Here is a 25149-nt window from a genome sequence, read left to right on the forward strand (position 1 = left end):
TTATGGGGGCATTTCAAAATGTCAGATTTTAGAACTTGTACATTTTTAGCCTCTTTGAAATAAGGTCACTTGGTTCAAAGGCTAAGTGAAATGATAATATAGAAAACATGTAATAAAGCACCTTCGATGTTTTGCTGTATATAATGCAGTTTTTGCCAATGGTCAGTACATATATTATGAAAAAAGTGATTTCAGGCTGGGGTTGTAGCTCAATGGTAGAGCGCTTGCCTAGCATATATGAGGCACTGGGTTCGATTCTCAGCACCACATATAAATAAAATAAAGTTCCATGGACAACTAAAAAAGAAAAAAAAACTGATTTTTAGTATTTTTTGCTAAATTGAATTTCTAGTTACTAATTTCAATATTACAATCAGGAAATTTAATTCTACCTCTTTTATTAGGTATTTGATGAAAAGCTATTGACTGAACTTATTGTTTTCAGATATTAAAGATTGATCTGTTATCTTTAGATCTTAAAAATTGTTTGAAATATCTTAAATATATTTATATAAACATATGTTCATTAAAATTATTTTGATTACATCTATCTTGGCAATTTTAATAAATAAAACAGGTATATGTAAATAGTTGGTGTTTATACCATTTCTCTGTTTCTATAAATCTTAGTAACATTCTCATTAAATCAATTATTTCCTAGTGCAAACTCCCCACAGTAGAAGAATGTATGCAATTAGCTGAGACAGCCCATGCAGATGGCAATGTATTTGAATCTATAAAGTATTATTTATTAAGTCAAGAACCTGAAAAAGCCCTTCCTATTGGTATTGACTTTGTCAAAGGTAAGTTTATCATTGGTAATATAAATTTAAGATCTACTTAATTTATCTGATTTGTTTGTTCATCTTGACAGCCTTAAAATCAAGCACTGACCATCCTGAATTTTAAAATGAGAAATATTATGTGGAGACCTGATGGATAGTGACTAGAAAAATACTTCTGATCTAGAAAATAAGATATATAGAAAGAGATATATAGGATTAACCATTAGAGAATTATATAAATTAAAAATTAGATGAACAAATTTTGACATTACTATTTAGAGAATATTGTATTTGATTTTTTTCTTCCAGAACACCTCAGTAGTTCAAATTGGACATTGGATACCATTTATCCCATTCTTGACCTGTTGAGTTATATTCGTACTGAAAACTTAGTCTTGCATACATGTACTGAGTGAGTACTTTTTCTCTAAAATACAAGAGAATCAATGCAATGTTTTTAAATGGTTCTATTATTTTTGGTGTTTCTATCAGTAAATAGGATCCTCTTGGACAGACAGCTGTACTTCTAGAAAATTATATTTTTGTTATATTCTTTAAAAATATATAGTCATTGACTGCAATTAAATATTAACAGTCCCATTTAACACTATCCAGTGTGTGTATATATATTTACTTATGTGTACACATACACACACACACACACACACACACACACTCCTGGCTCAAAAAGGCTAATTCAAAGTGTCCTGAAGTTTTAGACCTCAAGTCCTCAAGAAACTAATGCTTATATTTATTAACTACCCATTGTGTATAAAACATCATATTAACATCTGGGGAAAGAAATACAAGTGCCAGAAAGTAAGAAATAGACATCAATCCTAAATTAAATCTTTCTATGCAGGCAGCATAACCAAAATTCAAACCATTTTAAAACATTATCATCATATAACTTAAGCCTTCAGAGACTTGGGTATAATTTATAAGAAAGGCTTTGAGGGGGCGGTTCTTTCTTTAATTATACCTATGAAAGATGACTCTGCAGTGTTAGAGTCTGTAAACAAGTCTGGATGGCGCCTGGCAAAATGCCAGAGGCAGTGGTTTGTGAAGTAACGCCAGCGAGCCATTAAGTGTGGAGATTCCTTATTGGTTGACTGCTGTATCTAGTTTATGTTAATTAGATAAGCTGTGTGGAATGTATAAATACCTCTCCTGTCCTACAATAAACGGCTCCCACTCCTGCAGTATCAATCTACACAAGTTGCTCGTCAACCCCCGGTTATTTTGCCCAGCCAGCCGGGCTGAGGCACTGCAGCCTGGGACACTGGCAGGTTCCCCTGCAGGAAATGTAGTTGATATTCTTTGTCCTGAATAAGAATTATTAACTAATGAATAAGTTTTTTCCCTTAAGTTTAGAAAATTTTCTAAACATATTTTGTTACAAATGTTATCCTCAGAATATATATACAAGAACAGAATATATGTGTGTGTGTGTATATACACACATACACATACAGATAATATATCCAAGAACTATATACAAAAGTAATGATCTATGCCTCAAATTATAGAATTTGAAATGTATATATATTCTCTTTTAGAGCTCGAAATGAATTGCTTATATTATGTGGTTATATTGGTGCATTACTGGCTATCAGAAGACAGTACCAAAGCATTGTTCCAGCACTTTATGAGTACACAAGGTAAAAGAAAAAATTCTTCTATCATGAAATTAGAGAAATTCTTTTTAAAATAGATAGTATCTTAAGTGGATCAGAAGCATTTCAACATCTTCTTTTTAATAAAGCAGCAATAAGATATATGAGTTAAAATGCATTAGACTATAAATGATGGAAATCTTATGCTAGCTTAAGCACATAGGGTTTACTGGTCTTGTGTGTCAGGACACTTACAAAGGCATTACTGTCGTAGCTATGCATTGATTCCATCAAGACGTGAATCCTTTCCTTCCTTCAACTCTGACATTCTTGGCTTAAAACTTATTACACTTAAAATAAAATTCATGGTCCCTTCTATAAAAATACATTTCAAGGGGCTGGGCACGGTAGCACATGCCTGTAATCCCAGTGGCTTGGGCAGCTGAGAAAGGAGGATCATGAGTTCAAAGCCAGCCTCAGCAATGGTGAATCTCTAAGCAACTCGGTGAGAGCCTGTGTCTAAAAAAAATTCAAAATAAGGCTGGGATGTGGCTCAGTGGTTGAGTACCCCTGAGTTCAATCCCCAGTACGCTTCCAAGGAAAAATCTTTCTAGGCAGGCAGCATAACCAAAATTCAAACAGTTTTAATAATATTAAAAGATATTATTTAAAAAGATACAGTAGGTTGTATCACAGAATTAATGTTTAATGAAATATATTCAGCTAAATATGGGTTCAGTGATGATAAAGAAATGGAAATAATTGCTTAAATTAGGAATAAAAAGTATTTTTATTTAAGATTTAAGATTATAATATAAAGGATTTTTACTTATTTTTATTTAAGGATACACTTGAGAGAATATATCTAAGTTAAAGGAAACTTGTTAGTTTAAAAAGAGAGCTTCAAGAATTCTTAATTTTAAAGAACTTCTCTTTGACAATACCATCTTTGTTTTCTTGTCTGCTCCCTATGCTTGTTTCCCTAATCCACTAAATATGCAATTCCCAAAAGGCTTATTCCCTTTCATCCCCTGCTCTTCTTCCCTTTCCTGGCCCCCATCTCTGTTCCTCTTCTCTCCCCTCTCCTTTCCATACACTGTCCTCCAGAAATCTCATCATTTTTTAGCTTCACTTATCACTTCTATGAATGTCTTCATAGATATTTATACCAGACTAACCTGCTCTGCTAGCTCCTATGGGTGTATTCCAGCAGCCTGCTAAGCTCCAATCTCAAACTTAGTATGCTCAGAATTAAAATAATCTTTCTTCTCAAATCTACTCCTTCTTTTACATGATGCCATTATATTTCTGTTGTATAGGATCAAATGATCACTCTGTTATCCAACATTGCTCAGTAATCTATAGCCATTCTCCATACATTATGCAGTTCATTTATGTATTTACTGACAGTGATTTATGCAACCAGTGTTTCTGGAGCATCTTGAACTTGACAGTGATTTAAATGCTAAATATACAAGTGTATATACACACATGTACATACAATGTCAATATATATGTCTGTGTGTATATATCTGTATATAACTACATTTATATACAGATATATATGTACATACATTTCTGAACAATTATTAAATCCAAAATTGAAGTGCACTTGTTTTTGCTGATATCTAAGTTTTTATGCCATATATTAATTTCTTTTCACATTTCAGCCAGCTATTAAAACGTCGAAAGGTATCAGTTCCCTTAAAAATTGAACATCTTTCCAAGGAACTGGATGCATGGAGAGCTTGCACACAGCCCACCAATCAGTGAGTGGATACAATATAAAAATTGAAATACTGAAGGAAGTGAATGTGATAGACAAAATTGTTGGAAAATGTGCATGGTCTCATCAGTTTTTGCAGAATGAATGAATATTTATTTAGCACATATTCAGTAATAATTTATAATGGTGTTTTTCCTGCCTTTTGAAAGTTTGTTGTTGTTGTTTTACTTTAACTTAAATCTAACATTGATTTCCTCTACCTATGATGGGGAGAGCTAAATAATCATCAGAGACTATTTCTAATCTAAACCTCAATAATTCTGTGATTCTATAAAAATGAAAATTTAATATTTGTTGAAAATATAGATCAGAGGAATCGCCATATACACCCCCTTCTGATTCACAAAGAATGGTTTATGCAACTTTATTAAAGAAACTAAAGGAAGAACCACTCAAAGGAATTATTGGACCAGATTATGTGACTGGATCAAATCTCCCAAGTCATTGTGATATTCACATGTCTTGTCTTACGGGATTAAAAATCCAGGTACAGCTTAATGTCAGACATAAAATGTTCATTTCAACTTTTTATGTATTTTTGAAATGTTATTTTAAAACAACTATAGATACCTATAATGAGGCATGGAGCCCCATAAGAAAATAGTGCCATGCTGCTTCTACAATAGTTAGCATAAATGGTCTCTTCTCCCTAAAATAAATTCAGAGAAAGTCATTATATTATCATAAAAGCAATTCAAGTAATATATACACTCAGTAACAAATGATATGTATGCTTAGTAACAAATATGTTTTAAAATACATACAGGTTATATCCTGAGGGAAGTTTAATAAGAGAGCCCAAGCAACAGTCAACAGTCACAAATGATTTTATCACAACAGATTAAATTTAACCTTCTAGTTTCCATTTGTGTTGTATGAACACACAGCATTAAAACCTGATGGATGTGTATTTTTGATAATTGTGTTAAATTATTGGGATATTATGTTACAATGATTTACTAAACTTTTCAAAAATTAAAAATTATTGGGATCAATCATGAGGGATGACTAATTCCCAAATAATTTCCCCTCCTGTACAAATTAACAATGATGAATGATGCTAGAGCCTCTCAATGTGACCCAATGGTGTCATTATCATGAAGAACTAGAGAAATCTTCATCTTGGAGCCTGGACTAGTTGGAGGAGTCCTCCTGAAGGAAACAAAACTGACTTCCATGAAATGCTAATTGAGATTACAAATTGTACTAAAAGCCCCCATACATACATGTACATTTTAACAGTAAACTCTTATATTTTTTTTTTAAAGAGAGAGTGAGAGAGGGGAGACAGAGAGAATTTTTTTTTATATATTTATTTTTTAGTTATCGGCGGACACAACATCTTTGTTTGTACGTGGTACTGAGAATGGAACCCGGGCCGCACGCATGCCAGGCGAGCGCGCTACCACTTGAGCCACATCCCCAGCCCAAACTCTTATATTTTTAATGTAATGTTAAAACTTACAAATGTTGACATGCCAGCCAGAGAATGAGGTTAGTGTTTGAGACAGCCACTCAAAATGAATGAAAGAGCTGGATACTAATATAGACCCCTACCTAAAGCTTAGCTTGCCACTGTAAACCAGAGTCTTCAAAACACACTGAAATGTTCTAAAGCACAGCATACATCATTGTCTACACCTTTATTACCCAATTCTATTCTGAAATAAAGAACCAAAGTAATAAGATCAATTCAATAACTTTTAATTAAGAGTAAAATATTGTGAAATTTTTGGAGTATATTTCAGCACCACTCACTGCCCTTTATGCGCCATTATAGTACTTGCTACTTTCAGGTTCCTTTTTCTCCCTCTCTTAGCATTCATTTTCTCCATTCAGGATAGCAAATGACCTGATAAATACCGTCTAACCTCTTGTAGTTAAATCTACTTTGAGGAAGGGATCTGCTTATTATCTCAAATACACTAAGGCACACCTGGCTAATATACATAATTTCCCTCCCAGGAAATTTCTATTTCAAAAGAAAATTAATGTGCTTGAGCTATTATTTGAAATTTCACGTACCAACTAATATGAATCTACCTACCAACTTCTAATATCTAGAAATGATTCTGTAACAACAAATGTCATTTAAAATAAGTCTTAGAGCTATCAGGCTTTTGGTTATTAAGTTAAAGAAACTAAAATTTTTACTGTATTTTGTGACTTTTACATGTTGCCTTTCAAGACAGGAATACAAATTTCCTAGGAAATACAGACTGAAAGGTTTTTCCCCCCCAATAACTAAGCTGGGCATACATAATAACTGATGCAGGTAAAGTATAAATATGCCCTTAAGTGGCTTGATTAAATGTAATTTAATATTATATATGCATATATAGAGCGATATATATATATATATTCTTCACCTTCTGTAAAGCATGATTGAAATTCCCAGCTTTAATAATTTCCCCAGCTATTTTGACGTAGGCTGCATGGTTAAAATACTGAAGTATATTTAAGTATTTTTCTATGATATATGCTTTTAGAAAGTAAGTTAACTTTGTGGCAACAAATAGATTTTTCAGTAATAATGATTATCCTTGGTAACACTACTGTATACAAAGAGTTAAAATTATAAAATGAAATTCTATTTTCACAGGCATCAAGAAATAAGAATATAATGAGATATTTGAAAATGTTTTTATATTTGGTAGCAGTTCAGAACAAAAACAAATTTCTCTCATATTTTTTGAATTCCTATTTGCAGTGCCTGAATATCACCAGTGTTCTTATTGCAGTGATTCTGTTTCTGGAAGCTTGAAACACTGTTATGAATTTATAATCTAATATTTTCTTTTTTCAACTTTCACTATGTATAGGGCCCTGTATTTTTCCTTGAAGATGGGAAATCTGCTATTTCATTGAATGATGCTTTGATGTGGGCAAAGGTGAATCCATTCTCACCTTTAGGAACTGGACTACGACTCAATCCATTTTGATAGAAGATTTTTGTTCATGCTTAAATTATTTTTTAAAAGAAGAACTTTTGTAGATTAGTATTACCTTGTTCTTGATCATCCAAGAGCCAAAGGTTGGGAGGAGGAATGGTGGTTGGGAACAGTGGGAAACAGTAGTTACTTTGATTCATTAACTTCAAAAAATAAAATATTTATATAATTTAAAGGAAAAACAGGTGTGTCTCCTTTATAAATTGTAACAGCAACATTAGGATGAAGTCATATTTAAGTTATAAAGGACTGAATAATCTAAAAAGGATATAAATTTCACAAAGCATAAAAGGTACCAAAATATTATATCATTGAAACATAAATAGTGCATCACCTAGAATAGTTCTTGGCATAAAGTAGTTAATGAATATTTGAATATCTGAATGAATATCTTGAAAGATCAAAATGTAAGGTATGCACACCTGATCTTCAAATAACAAACACTCATATTGTCCTTTATAAAAATGTATAGAAAATCACCAATTCTAGCTCATCTTTCATAAGTTCTCATTTATAAATTTAGTAAATGTCAATAAATGGATACCAATCAATGGAGGTTCATTTATCTATCTATCATGGAATTTTGTATTAAACACAGGAGCACAATACCACTGAGCTATAACCCAGCCTTTTAAGTTTTAAGACAGGATCTCACCCAAGTTAGCCAGGCTACCCTCAGATTTGTGATTCTGCTACTTCAGTCTCCTGAGTAACTGCACCCAACCTGAATTTTATTTATTTTTTAATGCAAATGTTACTGTGTTTTTAATCCAAAGTTGAACTACACAATGATAAAGTTATAAATCTTAAAAATTGAGGGTGATAAACTTAAAATGTAGTAATATATATGAGAATTTGTTTTAGATAACATTATTTTAGAAGTTATTTGATATATATGGATATTAATTTTTTATTAATTCATTTAATATAAATATTTACATAAGAAACTGAGTTGTTAATTTTCTTTAGAACATAATTTGATTTAAATCACTTTTAAATAAATTTCTGTAGATAGGATACTAGTTGAAATTTTGAATACATTATGTAAATTTAATTTTAAAATATTTATTAAAACTGTAAAGCTGTGAAGACACTATTACATGATTACAAATATTTCAGTTGGTCTAGAATTCTGAATTTGAAATTTATTAAATTAATGCGTACTATGAAGAATTGTTCTCTGATACTCAAATTGACTTATTCAGTATTATAGATGTTTTTGTTTGACCAAAGAGTGTATTCATAATAGGTTTTTATTATCTTCAAAGTTTAACATTTAAAATATTTTTAAAATCTTATTAAACATGCTTCTTAAAACTAAAGATATATATTATGTAGCTATATATTGTGTTTAACACATTAAGTTTCTAACTCCTCAAAAATTAAAAATATAGGCTGAAATTCCATTTTGTAAAATAAACTAATAAATAATAATTATAGAAGAAAATATATGTAACTCAGTGAGGCAGTGGTAAAGTATTACCTGAGAAGACTTTTTATCTCTTGGTATCTTAACTCAAATTTTTCTTAGGTGAGGAGAAATATTAATTGGCACATATGTACTAAAAACCCTCACATAAAAATGGTAGTCTAAGTCCGACTGTGTTATTATTTCAATTTTGTTTTAAAATAAATTGAATCTATCTTCTTATGTTTTAAATATTTCAAAGGATATTTTTGAACTTCAATTATACATAGAAAACAATTATTAAATTCTATGTTTATTGAATTTAGAAAAATAGTACTTTATGTATAAAATAAAAAAATACGTCTTTAATACATCAATAGAAGAGTAACCCAATTTCTGTCTTAAGTCTAAATTCAGTTGATTCAGCTACCATTATATTATTTGACTTATACAATATCAATTCTTCAGAATTATGTCATTTGACCATCTCAGTCTGGATATATTGTGCCTTAATATTGAAAACAAAATATTAATTTATAAAATTATTCTTCATTTTTAGATTTCATATACATGAAAATTAAAATATGAAGTTATATTACTATTCGAATATGTCCATATTATTACCAATAATGTGGAAAAATTATTTTACAGCTTTAAATATGCCTTTGTGAAGGAAGTGTCTCTTTGGACAATGATTTTTTTTTTTTTTTTTGGTAGCAGGAATTGAACTCCGGGGTAATCAACCACTGAACCACATCCCCAGCCCTATCTTGTATTTTATTTAGAGACAGGGTCTCACTGAGTTGCTTAGCACCTTGCTTTTGCTGAAGCTGGCTTTGAACTAGCTATCCTCCTGCCTCAGACTCCAGAACCACTTGGATTACAGGTGTACTCTGCCATACCTGGCTTGGACAATGATTATTAAAGCACTAGAAAAAAAGTTTGGCTATAAAAATTACAAGGTAATTAACAAAATTACAACATCAAGATGAATTATATCTCAAAAATATAGTTTTATATCAAAAGTAATGATATATATAATTCTTTCCATGAAATTGCCCAGATGTGTTCAGGAACATGATTGAATTGGAGCAATGATGTTATTTGGGGTTTTTGTTGTTGTTTATTTTTAGGTTTTATTTATTTTGTTGTTGTTGTTGATGGACCTGTATTTATATGTGGTGCTGAGAATCAAACCCAGTACCTTACACAGGGTAGGCAAGCACTCTACCACTGAGCTACAACCCCAGCCCTTATTGTTCTTAAAAACCAAAAAAATGTATTTTTTTCTTGTTATAAGTCAAAAGGTATTCTGAATATAGGAAAAGACTCAAAAATTATTTGCAAAATTTAGTGCTTCATATTATTGGACCAGTAATTGAGAGGACATCTTTATAGTCTACTTTAAATGCTTATTGTATCAAATCTATGAGACATTTGTACCTAAATAATTGAAATATGTGTTTTCATGCTGAATTCAAATGCTGTATAACGGAGGTATAATACTACACGTCACATGTATTTATTTGTATGTATGTATTTCAGGTCCTTTAAATTTTAATAAATGTTGCCATTAAAGCCTGAAATGACAGTTATCTTCTAAGATAAATAAAAGTTTTGTTACTAAAACCACCATTGAGAGAACTTGTTTCTCCACAAAATGCCAAGTCAGAATCATCAAAAGTATGACTTGTTATCCTACTCAGAAAATTGGGAAAATCATTTCATTGGATTTTTCCACAAGCTGATTCTTCACTTGTAAGAAGCACTGACTTTAACAAATTCCAAAACTACTCTAGAAAGGGGGAAACTCCATGATACAAACACCATATCACAGTAACTTCTATTCCTGTGATAACTATTTTGCCAATGGATTGAGAAGGTTCTGTTGCTATAGGGGTTGTTGTATCTCCTAGAAAAGTTCCTTGGTTCCTTCTGTCAAAGATCCCTTAGGAAGTAAATAGTCTTCCTCAGATATGCCTGTGTTGTTAGCTTTGTTGACACAAGTCATACTCAAGAAATGCTGAGGTTACCCACTTGACCATACTCGCTGCCTTCATTCATTCATTCATTCCCAACTATTTAATATTTTCCACAATCTCCGTAAGTTCTACAGGAGTCTTGGGAACTTACCATATTCACATCATGGGTAATTAGTTTTTTGAGAAGACTGAACCCAAAACTAAGACAAGAACTGTATTACTGTTTATCCATACTTAATCCTTTTCTATGGACCTTTTCCCAAACCATCAGAGCCTTTTGAAAACCCTTTTCTGAAGAACTATATTTTATCAGGTAAAAGTATTAATCTTATAAGATTATACTTCAGATTGTCCCATTGCAATGCAAGGCAACAGGTAAATTGCCTACATCTGTTTAGGATACCATTTGAAGCTGAACACGTAACTCAGATAAAACTGGATTCTAAACACATTCCCAAGAAGTTAACTATTATCAGGGCTCTCTTTAAGTTCTATTCTTAAGTATCATCTTTCCAAAAACTTAAAATTTAACAAGAAAGTCTCTGGAGGTTGAAATGCTTATAAACATCTGAACCTTCAAAAAAGCAGAAAAATGGATAAGTGTGGCTAAAAACAGACATGCATATTGTAGGATTCAATGTTAGTAATATTCATCTTGAAAGTCAAATAAGGCTGCTAATGAGATAGCATTAGAACATGAATAATTCCATTTGGAGAAAATTTTGCACATATGAATATAAAATTACCAAGAATGTATGAAAGATAATTAGCCTTTCAGGATATCAATCTGCTTTTATTTCCCTTCAATAAAAATATGAGGCATGGTGGCAACCAGTAAGAAGTTTTTTGTTGTTGTTTTTGTTTTTAATTTAACTAATTTGAATGCTAAACACCAGAGCCAAATTCTAAGAAAAATATGATTTTCCTTCCCCACAACTCATTATTAACTGAGGGTCAGGGGGGACCTAGTATTTGAAAATAGTTTAAAGTAAGGCTACTCATGGAGATAAGCAAAAATTTCTATGGCCAACATATAAAAAATTATTCATAATATTTTTTATTAATTAGTGTGATGAGTAAGTGTATAATATCTGGCAAAGTAGAAGCTTAATAATATCTAATGAATAAAATATTACAAAGTAGACTCATTACTCCTACAAACTTTATAAGAAATAATCAAATATTTTGCTCTATACTAATTTATTTAATTTTGTATTTTCAACAGTATCTGGCAGAGATGTTTAATAAGTCGTTGTTGAATGAAAAAGAAATTATTACTCCAATTATAGATAGGACACCACTTCAAGTTATTTATTATTGAAATATATCCAAGACCAGGTGATTACTTCCCTATATTATGGAAAGAGAGAGTGGCATCTCTTCTTCAACGCCATTTTGACAAGTACCTTTCAAGGTTTCTTTTCTGTGTTCTTGATAGGTTTCATTACAGAGTAATAATCTTTTTCAGCTTGCTTTACATGAATGTCTTTATGTGGATTGCCATCATTACTTGTCTTTGCTGAGATATTAAAATAAACAAAATTAAAATTGATTAACATTTATTAAACATTTACACAATTAATATATATATAAATATTTTTGTGTATATATATAAAATGTAAATAAATACAGAATGATTGGTATTATATTAAGCACAGGTTAATTTAAATACCTGGCAAACAAAATATTTAAATCATGCATTATAGTAGTCATGGATAAAAAATATCTGAATGTCACCCACCTCCAAAAGTCATCAGCAGTACCTAAAAATATCCAGGTCCTATTTTGGTGCATCTGATACTGAATATGACTCAACTATTTTTAGATATTGTTTCAGAAAGCAGCTGAGGCAACAGTGGCACAATTTTGTATTTAGATTTGGCAAATATACATGATTCATAATACGGTTTTTGGAACTCTGATTACACTGGCCACCTAGACTCCAGGTCACTCATCACTCAGTTCTAACATGAGTGGCAACTAAGAAATTTACCTTCTGTTGGCCCACAATCTTGCCAGACACTAAATTTAGGTAAACTACTAGAGGAACTTAATTTAAATATATATATATATTTTAAAAGGTAACAGTCTACTTTACAATTAATTTTGTCCACTCTATTTGATTAGAAGATTTTCAGATGAACAGCCTGTGGTTTCAGTGTCATTATGTGCAATCTTTAATGATAAAACTAAATTCCTATAGTTTAGTTTTTTGCCTCTCTTCTTTCCATTAACTTTCAAATTATGGTAGCTGGCCTGAAGGAATCAGGCCAGAAACAACTGAAATAGAATCCCTTTAACAAATTTAGAAAAAAAAATTTAACAAAATTAGTCTCACTCATAAAATTGCCAAAGTTGAATTCACACCATTCATTAATTCCAGGTGTGTCAACCACATATAGGGAACAGGATTGAGAGAAGCAAAAATAAAAGTATGTTCACCGTTCCACCCACTCCTATCTGCCTTGTCCATAAATCAATCACCCATTTTAAAAGGAGAGAAAAAGACCACTGGAGTGAGAGAGAATCATAAAAGGGCATCCAGAGTATCATAAAAGAGAACATTGAGGGAATAAAATGGGAGAGGAGCTGTTTATAGCAGTTGATAGGTACATTATTAAAATTGTAAAAGCAAAAATCCATTCAAATCCTGAAGTAATGGTAGTATACAGATTTCTGTACACTTGAGAGCTTTGAAAACTTTCCAAAATGATAACATAAATGAGAAATATTCTTTAGCAATTCAAATAGTGGTAGACTTTTTTTTTTGTATATTACATCCGTTTCTTACAGAGGAAGGAATGACTCATTACCACTTGAAGCTTCCTACCTTTTCCCCCATAGGTCTCAAATCCCTTTCTGTCCCTAGTCAGATTCAATTAAGGGAAATTGGCAAGAAAATGAAAGACACAACATGAGAACTCTTCCAGCAGTCTCCTTCCCATACCTCTCTTTGGATCCTGACTCCTCTTCCTCCATGCTTCTGCCCCGCCTTCTGCTCCCACCCTACTGGAACTTTTATGGCAAATCACTAACACAAGGTTGAGGCAAGTTCAAAGAGGATGTCTTACCATAATCTTAAAAGAAAAACTACGGGCATGTTGTTTTCATAGGAAAATTGCTATTCATTTGTCGTTAATTCTATTATAAGTACTATATGCATCAGGTACATAATGAGATAAAAGGGGTTTGATGGGCTGGCATCACGTCTGGATATTAAAAAGTCAGCTCTGAAGAACACCCTTTCTACAAGGCCATTAAACACAGCAAACCTATATGATAGTAATGTGTGATAACACAGTTTGGAAAACACTTCATTCTTTAATATTTGCATGTATTAAAATATACAAGGCTCTAAGAAATCATGTCAAAAAAAATCTGTTGACATTGCTCTACCAGAGCCAATATAAAACAAGAAGCATTAACCCTAACCCAGTGAAATTCCTCTTAACACTTAAGGAAACATGCTCTTTGGCAGAAATACACAGTTTCTATAACGGACCTAATAATTAATATTTTAGACTTTGTAGTAGGCTTGACAGATAAAATACAGGAAACCCAATTAATTTGAATTCCAGATAAATGATAATTTTTAGTAAAATATGTCCTAAATATGTCCTCCAAATTATTTAGTTGTGTTTCTCTGTGTTTTTATTTGATAAATCTAGCAACTCTCCTTTGAGAACCATAAAATCTCATTAGCAACTACCATACCTTGCTACTGTAAATGTTGCCAGAGATAAAGCAAAATCATCATGCATGGTGATGTCCTGTGCTACTTGTGAATACAGAAACTTGAACTTCATTTCTGTTTTAGTCAACATTTTTTGCTGCTGTGATTAAAAGACCCAACCAGCACAATTGTAAAGGAGGAAAAGTCTATTTGAAGGCTCACCATTTTAGAAGTCTTAGTTCATAGAAGGCCAGTTCCACGCCTTGGGGATCAAGGTGAGGCAGAAAATCACAATGAAAAAGTGTGGCTGAGGGAAGCAGCTCACATGGTAATCCCGAAGCAGAAAGACAGATCTTGGCTTGCCAAACACAAATATATACCTCATAGCCATGCCCCCAATGAACCATTTCCTTCAGCCACATTCCACCTGCCTCCAGTTCCCACGGAGTTAATCCCATCAGGGATTAATTTACTGATTAGTTAAGACTCTACCCCAATCTTTTCCCCTCTGAACCTTCTTGCATTGTCTCACACGTGAACTTTTGTGGGAAACCTCACATCCAAACCATAGCAATATTATTGATATATTTTTTTATAATTAAAAATGTAGAAACCATTCTTGTAGGCTATGCAAAAGCAGGCTATGGGCTGAATTTGGCTCATGGGCTGTGGTTTGTTATAAGATAAATGCTTTCTAAATTAACAGGGTTTAAGCAAATGGCTTTTTGCTTAAATACCACTGATCAGCAAGTATTTGTATATGCCTTAGGACTGACTTATCCTCCATCTGGGGAAGAATTGAGTTTTGAGCTCTGCCAACAAGCCTCATTTTTTTCAAGCTCATCTCTCTAAGCACAAATGAAAACTCAAATCCAATAGTAGCAGTAAGAATTGTGATGGACTAGATGCTCCCCTACCTATCAAAAAGCAAGCAGCATAAAAATTTAATACATAATTTTAGATTGAATGTTCGCCTAGACCAATACTTTAACTATATTAAAACTTTATTAAACAAATTAAAACAAAAAAAATCCATTTTAACAAACAAAAATTTAGAACAAAAACTTACATGAAACAAGAGCAACTTTGTTGTGAAACCTTTGCCTTGAAACCTTTGAATTATATCTGTGCCCAGAGCCTTGGGAAGGAAGATGATCAAGAGTAATTTCTCCCACTGTTGGTTTGACATCAAACCATGCTATAAAATGTAAACATAAAAGTTATTTTTTAAAAATTCACAATGCCCATTCTCAAACTAAGACATCATAATTTAAAAGGTAACCAAATTATTTGAACATCTGTTTTATCATAATCCTACAAGTAGTGGGAATACATAGGTTAATAACTCTTAGCCCCACATTGTTCAGTCTTAAATGCACAAAATAGTTACTTTAAAAAGTTTATTTAAAGGTAAAATTTTTTTGTTCTTATTAGTTTTTGATACATTTTTAATAGCTTATATACAAAACAGTGAACAAATCGTATTCACTCCAATGAAGTTTTGGAATGAATACAACTGGGGTACCATGTGGCAAATAAAAAATGATATATTAGCAATACCCCAAACCTCTGTTGCTGCTCCCAGATAGAATCCTGAAAGGAAAATGCTATCCAACTGCTATCATCATAGTTTTTTCTAATTTATATCTTACATAAATGAAATCATTCAGCACCTATTTCATTTTGCAAACATGTTTATACTACAAATGTGTGACTTAAAATCATTTTCACATTTCCCATATTACTTTTTAACGGATCCTCTAAATAGCAGTTCTTGGGAAATTTTCCTTTGCTTCTAAAGGTCATTTTGTCACTTCCTGTTCTGCAGTTTGTCCTTCACTGAGACTTGAAGAGGTATCTAAGGTTGTTTCTAATCATAGGTCATGCTCTGTGGGAGCCAAATAAAACCTTGATTACTAACATTCCTAACTATAATTATCAACATTAATTACTTTGGCAACAGAGGAGAAACTTTTACAATCAGCAGTCCCAAGAATCAAGACTGGAGATGGAGCATTACTCAAGAATCAAAGAGTTGTGGTGATAGTGGATAAAGAGGTGAATTCAAAAGTAGACAACAGAGATACGGTTTAGCTCTACTGAGAAACAGACTTTTAAATATAAGAATAAAACAAGTAATAAGGTCTGTGTTAGTCACCTGTTCACCACAGGTGAACAAAATACCTGACAAGAACAATTATGAGGAAGAAAAGTTCATTTTCAGCTCAGAGGTCTCTATCTAACTCCATTTCTTTGGGCCTAAGGTGAGCCAGATCTTTATGGCAGAAGAGCATGGCAGAGGAAATCTCTACATCTCCTGTCAACCAGGAAGCAAGGAGAGAGAAAGAGCAAAAATCCAGAGACAAACTGCAGTCCAAGGGTGTGCCCCGTGACCTACTACCTCCATCACACCCTACCTGCCCACAAGCACCACGATTCAATAGTCCTTTTTAATTATTAATCCATCAAATGGATTAATTGACTAAGTTACAGCTTTCATAATCTAACCATTTTATCACTGAACATTCCTGCATGGTCTCACACATGAGCTTTCTGGGGACACTTTATATCCAAACCATAACAAGATCTGATTTGTGGTTTAGAAACATAACCTGACAGGGGGCTGGGACTGTGGCTCAGTGGTAGAGCACTCGCCTAGCATGGCAGGACCCGGGTTCCATTCTCAACACCACATAAAAATCAAGGGATTGTGTTGTGTCTGTCTGTCTATCTATCTATCTATCTATTTAAAAAAAAAAAAACCTGACAGAACTATAATGCTGGGCAACAAAAAATGTGAAATGTAGCAAGAAGTGAACAAATCCCTTATGTCTAAGGTTCTGAGGAAAAGAGAAAATATATTAATTTTACTAATTTAAAGATAAATGTGCATATTAAAATTTCTGGAGTAGCACTAAAAAGAGAATTTTTAAAATTGGTACTGGAAATGTCCTTGGAAAAACATTCAGTCCAAAGAAGGGGAAACAGATGAGACAAAACAAGAAATAAAGAGAATAAATAAAAACTTCCAAAATAAAATGCCATGTTATATTTGCATATAAATGCAAAATATAACAATAGTATTAGTGAATTCAGAACAATAAGAATTGCTATACATTGAAAAGGCTCATTCTAAAGGACTACTTTATAGAAGAACAAATTGGGGATTTTATGAAATGTGGACACTTAAATAATAATTAAGACAATATGGGTATTGAAGTGGCATGTAGACAAAGTTGAATAGAAGGCTAAGAAACAGACTCATACACAGAAACTTGAAACACAAGATGACATACAAACCAGTAGGGAAAGAATAGATTAAAGAATAGATTCAATCAGGTCTTCATATGAATTGCAGATAAATTAAGAGCTTAAAAAGTAAAAGGCTCCATTTTATCAGTTTAAATACTAGAAAATATAATGTCAGGGCATAAACAGTATTAACTGCCAAGTTTGTATTCATTTTTAATTTTTGCCATAACAAATTACCATAACTTTTCTTATTTATAAAAACAGCCTTTTTTTTAAATCTCAGTACAGAAGTCTGAGTCCTCTGTTTAGATTCTCACAAGGCTGAAATAAAAGTATTGGCAGGGCTGCATTTCTTTCTAAAATCTCCAGGGGGATGAATCTGCTGGCAAGCTCATTCAGGTTGTTGGCTGAATGCACTTCCCTGCATTTGTAGGCCTGAGATCCCTGCTTCTCTGCTGACTGGCTGTCAAAGATAGTTCTTTGCTTCTAGAAGCTGGGCCACATATCCTCTCATGCCTTCCACATCACTCTTGCAGCAATGGCAAATTGAAAGCATATCACACTTCAAATCTCTCTTCTGCTGCATCTTTCTAACTCCAGTTGGAGAAAAATCTCTGCATGTAAGGACTTGTGATTGGGCCTATACTTCTTAAGGTCCCTACCTCAATTACATCTGTGAAGGCTTTTTTGCAATATAACATAACATATTGAAAATTTCAAGGACAAAAAACATATATATGATACATAGATAAAGCTAGTTTTTAATCAAGGAAATTATAAACAAAGACCATGAGACAGAAGTTACCCTTGGAGGGTGGTGCGATGAGTACATTCAGAGGACATGCAGAGGAATGTAGAAGTATTAGTGATATTCCATTTCTTAAACTGTGTAAGGTTACTGTGTTAATCAGCTTTTCATCATGGTGACCAAAATACCTGACAGAGAAGTTAAAGTTTTCATTCCTTTCCGAGACAAGAGATAAAACTTTTTTTTTTTTCAGAAATTGGAGTTCAAGGGGAAACAAATCCCAATAGCCTACATCTGCTTCATTTCCTGAATGAAAATGATTATTTTTCTAAGTGTTTAGAATCAATGTAAGTGGTGTCCTGAATAAAGCCAGAGAAACAAAAAGAAAAAGAGAAAAGGAAAGTGATACTGAAAGTTCACTTACTTTTTTTGCCACCTGCCTAGAATTCCTCTTATGGCAAGTGCTTCGGATGCTTTGACAGTTATTTCAGTGATACCTTTGGAAAGTGGCCATGAGTCACCCCGGTCTACCCTACCATCCACATAGCAACCAGGCTGCTATAGAAAGAATAACACAGCCCACACTCTAGACTGCATCTAGAGTGAATGATGGTAACCCAGGCTTTCCCCAAAGGAGGTATATCCAGGTTAACTGTTAAACATTCCCCTCCTCTTTGAGTTGATATGGGAACTTTTTTCCCATAAAGGCTTAAATGAGTAGATTGAAAAGAACCCTATGTTAACCTGTGCTTTCCTCAGAAAGAATAATTATAGGCCACCTCAATGATAACAAATAATTTTACTGATAACATAAGAGAAATCTTTTCCCATTTAGCTAGTGACAGAAATGGAGCCAAGGCAGGCTTTCTTTCATCTGTGCTCAAGAATAGCCTTAGTGAGTTTGGAAAAATTCAACTATTTCCAAAGAAAACTTACTTGGATTCAATTTTCTGCTTAATTTTCTTTGCAACATGTGTAAAAGAAAGAGGAACTCTACTTTAAGTTCATTGTTGAGAATGTTGGGATTGCTTTTTAATTCTGATAACCTAATGTTATCCTTAATAGACCTTGAAGCCGTAGTCCTGGGAACCAAGGGTAAATTCATTTGGTAACTATAGTCTGTGAAATTCACGAAGTCCTCCTGGATACTTTTAATTCTGAAATAAGAAAATATTATTAACAAGTCACATGTTAGTAATGAGATTTATATCACCAAAAAATTCACATTGATTGTACTACTAGAAAATTTCAAATAACTTACTCTCGATGTGTTAATAAAGTATAAACCTCTTGTATCAATATTTCGGGTACTCCAGATTTACAATGGATTGTTCCATGGATTAGTTCTTTGGGTAACTTAAAATTTTTTTTGGCCAGAAACTTTAATAATAGAAAGAAAATATTTTAGTCATAAAAAATTTTACAAAATCATCAACTATTATGAATTCATTTTAATTCCTTTTGTCTAACTTTGTGATGTATAGCATTGTAATTATCAAAAAATAACATTATTATTCAGCAAGAAAAACACCCTACTCATTGAAGTGAGCATGCTCAATTTCACAGGAGACTCATGACATAAATGACTAAAGTTTAATCAAATTTTTGATATATGAACTAGGTAGTCAACTCAGCAACGTTGGATCATAGCACAGTCTCTGTCTCTCTCTCACACACAGATATCTATGACATAGGAAGTGCACCTTTAAAAACAAACTACTTAACTATAAAAATTGCTAATTTACCTTCTCTATTTGTGCCCAGTTATCCAACTTGACTTTTAAAGAGGTTCCATTTTCAAAGGATGATAATTTAAGGTCCCAAGGGTAATATATACTTAATATTTCTGCAATCAGGAAGCCATTTGAAAAATCTCTAATCCATAGCAATAAGGAAATGAAATATAGTTAAGTTTGTATTATTTTATAATTAATACCAATCTAATATTACAGATAGAAAATATGTTGTAAAATCTGTCTTGTTCCATTACTGCTCTGAGGAGATCTACTGTGTAATAGCATTTTTCTAAGATTATGTACACATCAAAGAGTTTGATGTTCTTTTAATGAACCCAAATTATAAATTTGTATTGCATCTTCATTTCAACAAGATCCCCAGGTGATTCATATGCACATTCAAAGTTTCAGATGCATCTTGTAAAAAATACCAAATAAGTAAACCAGAGACCTTCCTGCAAAAGATTCAGGGTCTTAATTTTTATGGAATTTAATTTGCATTACCAAAGCAAATATTAACTGCCAGTTATATTCAGGATGATGACAGTTAAGCAGCCACATTTTAAAATCCCTGACAACCTTGACACTAAAAACCATCTCTAAAGGAAGGAAAACTTAACCTCACTAGTATAACGCTTATTGTCCTAGAAAAATTGAGTCTTGACTATTTTAGTATTTTCATAGTACAAATGTTAATTCCACATTAGCTTAAACCGACAATCAATTGGTTGTACATGCAAACCAAGGAAATGCTTCATCGTGTTTTCCTTAAACCTAGCTCCTAAATGTTTTCCTGTGTGTGCGAGGGTGCTGAGTGGGGATGGTAGAAGAGGAGGGTCTTGAATGAACATAAATCAGGCCAGGGTGCCCTGTGCTGAGACCCAACAGGTCAAAAAAGAGCGGGTGCAGATCCTGGGCGCTTCAGGCAGAATGTGCCCTCTTAGCGGGCCTGGGCCTGGCTTGCTCCAGCACCTGTGGACGTTCCTGGGGAAGAAGCTGAGATTCAGGCCCTGGAGCCAACGCAGAACCGAACGAGACAGGTGGGAGCTCCTCGGGGGATGCGGATAGACTAAACACTTCTTGGGGTTCCCTGGCTTGGGAGCTGCTTGCCGTGGCGAAAGTGACAGTGATTTGGCTGCGGCTGCCGCCGGCAGATACTTTTCTTCCTGGCCGGCGGCAGCCATGATGCTTTCTGGGTTTCCATGGCAACCACGGCGGCGGGGTGGGGTCTTAGGTCGGAAGGGGCGGGACCTCGGTGTCTAAGCTGGAACAGCCGAGCCCCCCCCCCCTCAAAGAGCGTACTGTTTCTTGGAGTTTAAGGGCACAAAGGTCTAGTTTAGGGTCGGAAATCCCCGGCCCCCGGCCCCATTGGCCTTGGACAATCTGGGGGACTGTAAACCTTGGGCAGAGGTTTCAATCTCGGTTTTAGTTGGTTTTACTTGCAATCAATTTAAAAGCTTTATTATTTTTCTTTTCTTTCCTGCTCCTAAATTTTGTATTTTAAACATTGTGGTTTCTGCCCAGCCAGAGGCCTCTATTCAGTCAAGCATTTTGAAGAGGGATGTGAGAGAACAGACATAATTTCTGTTTGGAAGTCAGAAGTAATAGGAGTTTTGTTTCAAAATGCCAAGGGAAAAAATTTCAAAATTCAGCCTACCTGTTTTCTTAATTATCACATCAAGCATTCATAAAAATTACATAATATTGGGAAACGATTTGAAGGTTAGGTTTTTACACGTCATCACGATGCCCTAGTGTGCTTGATTCGCTCATTCATTCAATAAATATTTATTGAGTCCCTACTGTGGCTGAGAACTGCTTTAGTCACTGGACTTTTTCACTGAACCATTCAAGGGGGTGGGGGGGGGGGGAAGAGCAGAGTGAGCATAGGCAACTATAAATTAAATATTTAAACAAAGTTATTAAATTTCCTTTAAGAATTTTTACAGTGAAAATACATTTTATGTGGAATGTGTATACAGATCACATAAACCAGGTTGGATCTTGGTGGTGTGGTACTATATGATATTTTATTGACTATTTATTCATATACATGTTTATTAATAAATTAAATAATATGAGTTTATATATGGTTAAAAAAATAAAAACTTAAATGATGCTCTCCAAATGTTTTCCTTTGTCCACTGAAATTTATCATAAATGATTCATTCATTCAATGAACTTTTTTTGAGGAAATAACTTGAACTATGTACTATTCAATATGGTAGTCACTAGCCACATATGGCTATTTAAACTTAAGTTTATCAGTTTAAATTCAGTAAATTCAGTAGTACTGGCTATATTTCAACTGCTCAAGAGCAATATGTGGCTAGTGGCTCTCATACTGGACACACAGAGATTGATGGCCCTTTTCCATTGCTGCAGGAAGTTCTATTGGACAGCTTTACACTAGAATATTTGTAAAAGATACAGAGATATAAATCCAAATGGAAATATTACTCTATAATGTCAAAAATATGTTAGGAACAAGAATGAATCAAATAATTGGCCAGGGGGAGTCTAGGAAGTCTTTTAGAAGAGTTTGAAAATTAGATCTTGTAAGGCAATATTTTGTGGTTAAGACACAGGCTATGGAGTGCTGATTCTACTTTTATTAGCTATGTATCTTTTGACAACCATTTTTATTTTTAAAATATGGAAATAAATAGGTAAATCTTATAGTCTTTTTAGGAGGATTAAATAAGTTGAATACATGAAGGGTCTGGAGCAATATACAGTACCATGTGCTCATTGAGTATGAATCATTGTTTCTAAGATGATCATGAAAATCAGTTAGATAAGATAGGAGGAGACAATTCCATGCAGAATGACTAGTGTGAGCAAAGGCATAGAGATGAGAGTTTTTATGTGCCATCCACTAGGAGTTAGAGAAAGTGATTAAGCATTTGCATGAAGACTAACCAGACATCTAGCTGATAATTACTAGAGAGGCAGAGTAGGGCTATAGATTGAGGTTGTGAACAGTTTGCTATGCAGTTAGAACTTCTTTGTGCAGTCAGTGTAATTGTTAAATATATTTTTGTTAAAACCCTTTAATGCTCTTTGATGCTGAAGCTGGAACTCTGCAAAGTGATTTCTCCTTTCCTAGGCATTTGATAAATTCTGCCAATTAATGGGACTAGAGAGAGCAGGAGGGCAGAGGGAGGGAAAAAGCTTTGCTGTTTCCCTTTTGCTTGCTGTTCATTTCTGTGTCACCACAGCAACAAAACTTCACCTGGTACTGGCAGCTGGTTCCATTCTCCAACTTTTTTTAGCACTCCTGGCAGGTTTCATCATACACCCTCAGATATTTTAGCAACCACTGAGCAGCTGCCCTCTTTAAAAGTCTGAGACCTGGATTTTACTCTGGACCAGATCCTCTGAGCTCCTTAAGTTCAGCACCAGTCTTATTGATGTGGGGCAGAATAAACTGGGCACCTGAGGAATTAGTAGGAAGCACATTTATTGGCTGCAGCTGGCAGATCCAGAGTGTGGCTCATGCCTGAGACATTCTCTGGACAGAGATTTTGGAAATTTTTTGAACTTTATACCCAATGTTCAAAAGGTTGGGGGGACTTGGAAGTTCACATGACAAGTGCTCTCTGTTCCATCTCCTAGGCAAGACACAGTTTCACACGTATTTTTTTTTTCTAACCAAGAAACCAGAGATAATATCTTTATGTACAACAAGTTTGAAGACTCTACTCTATCTCCCCTTTTATGTGCAAACCTGGCATTTACAAGAAAGAGGAAGCTTCAAACCGCACTGCCTTCTGCAGACATCCTGTCTGCTGATAGTCTGTAAAAGTCTTTCTAAGGAGAGGAGAAGCTTAATTATGGAGTCTTCTGGGTGGGGGTCGCTGGCCTGCTTCAGGATAGCCTCCCTTTCCTCAGGAGTCTGAGTCTATAGGGCTTTAAAGACACAAGTCCTGGGGGTTGACAATTGCTTCTGGAAGCATCTATTTCAGTGTTAATTCTATGGACCCATTTTAGTTTTTCAGTTCATCAACTTCTATTTAATCAGTTCCTTACATTAAGTTGTAAGGAGTGATTTCTCTTTCCCTGACAGGATGCAGAATAATACCTGCTGTAAGGTCCTCCACCACTGGTGCACCTACCTCTTACTAAGGGGTCTAAGAAAATAGTTTCTTCCTGTTGAGGTCAAGTCAATATAAAATTATCAGTACATAGGTGAGTGTGATGTTCTGTGAGATGTTAAGATGCTCAAAAATCTCAGTTGATCTTGGGGCAGAGAGCAAAAAAACTGGTTTGATCTGAGACAAAATCATGAATGTGTAACTACTGATCAAAAAAAAAATAAAATAAAAAAACTGTCTTTAGTGGTCCTTGCAGATTGTTATAGAGGTGAAGCAGTACTTTCTAGATCAATATCATCATGACAGTTACTAGAGATGATGAGCTTTATTCTGCTTTGGAGTTGGCTGGATGTGGAGAGCAGGCTTTCACTCTACTCACCTCCACCAGAGGCAACTGTACCTCTTAGAGAAATTTGCCCAGCCTCGTTTTACCTACAAGCCCTCATACTGAGCTATATCCTCTAATTAGTCTGTATCCATATTGAAGTGATATTCTGGTTTTGACCTATAAATCTTTATTTTATTTTTCAACGTAGTCAGAATTTGGTCAGGAAGAAGATACAGTTCCTGGATTCCTCCAAGATCCCAGTGTTTTTAAAGACAGAATATTAAGAAGAAAATGCACAATAAATCATGCATATTTCTTTTAATATGTAAGCCAGACAGCAGTCATGAATATTGATGACTTCTTTCAATTTTATATATTCTAAATACCAGCATATAGCCTTTATTTTATAAATTGTAAATATTCACTCATTGAATTTCAACATAAATATTTTATCTCTATTTGTGCTAAGTCAATAGTGTATGAATTGGCATTTGAAAAATTTGAGTCTTAAAAATATGAGACTTCTACATCATTGTGTATGAAATCAATATTTTACATGACATCATAATCACAATGTGAAATTAATTAAGATCTGCTAGTTTCATCAGCTTACTGAATATAGACTTTCACTCATGAGAAAGCTTGTTTTGATTAATAATCATGGAAAACATATGGTACAATATTATTTCGAATGTATACGGAGTTTAGTAGCTAATTGACTATTACCCACAAGTTGAGGACTTTGGAAGTACTATAACCTAGTTGTGTAGAACCATGAGTACCCAAA

The 25149-nt window shown here is 33.7% G+C and overlaps 2 protein-coding genes across 2 annotated transcripts in view; one reads left to right on the forward strand and one right to left on the reverse strand.

The window, feature by feature from the left end:
• The window catches only part of Wdr17 (WD repeat domain 17), a 74582-nt gene extending 67341 nt beyond the window's left edge, over window positions 1–7241 (forward strand). Inside the window, exons 24-29 of the mRNA XM_076852376.1 lie at window positions 662–803; window positions 1095–1197; window positions 2345–2446; window positions 4072–4170; window positions 4494–4674; window positions 7010–7241. Of these exons, the coding sequence (XP_076708491.1) occupies window positions 662–803; window positions 1095–1197; window positions 2345–2446; window positions 4072–4170; window positions 4494–4674; window positions 7010–7129 (747 nt within the window). The 3' untranslated portion in view covers window positions 7130–7241. The remainder of the gene's footprint in view (window positions 1–661; window positions 804–1094; window positions 1198–2344; window positions 2447–4071; window positions 4171–4493; window positions 4675–7009) is intronic.
• Window positions 7242–11937: 4696 nt separating this feature from the next.
• Window positions 11938–21121, reverse strand: Spata4 (spermatogenesis associated 4). Its single transcript, XM_076852377.1, has 6 exons — window positions 20910–21121; window positions 19947–20076; window positions 19463–19581; window positions 19138–19358; window positions 15278–15399; window positions 11938–12042 (listed from the first exon to the last, which is right to left on the reverse strand). Exons 1-6 carry the CDS (start codon window positions 21119–21121, stop codon window positions 11938–11940), a joined length of 909 nt encoding a protein of 302 aa, XP_076708492.1.
• Between the last annotated feature and the right edge of the window lie 4028 nt (window positions 21122–25149).

This window comes from Callospermophilus lateralis, chromosome 4 (assembly GCF_048772815.1).
Source record: "Callospermophilus lateralis isolate mCalLat2 chromosome 4, mCalLat2.hap1, whole genome shotgun sequence".
Classification (NCBI taxonomy): Eukaryota; Metazoa; Chordata; class Mammalia; order Rodentia; family Sciuridae; genus Callospermophilus; species Callospermophilus lateralis.

Coding starts and splice junctions, on each gene's coding strand:
- Spata4 (XM_076852377.1), bottom strand. CDS start 21,121: ATGGCTGCCGCCGGCCAGGAAGAAAAGTATCTGCCGGCGGCAGCCGCA. Junction 20,077..20,909: donor TTCCCCAGGAACGTCCACAG/GTGCTGGAGCAA, acceptor GCTATGGATTAG/AGATTTTTCAAATGGCTTCC. Junction 12,043..15,277: donor TTCACAACAAAGTTGCTCTT/GTTTCATGTAAG, acceptor ATCTCAGCAAAG/ACAAGTAATGATGGCAATCC.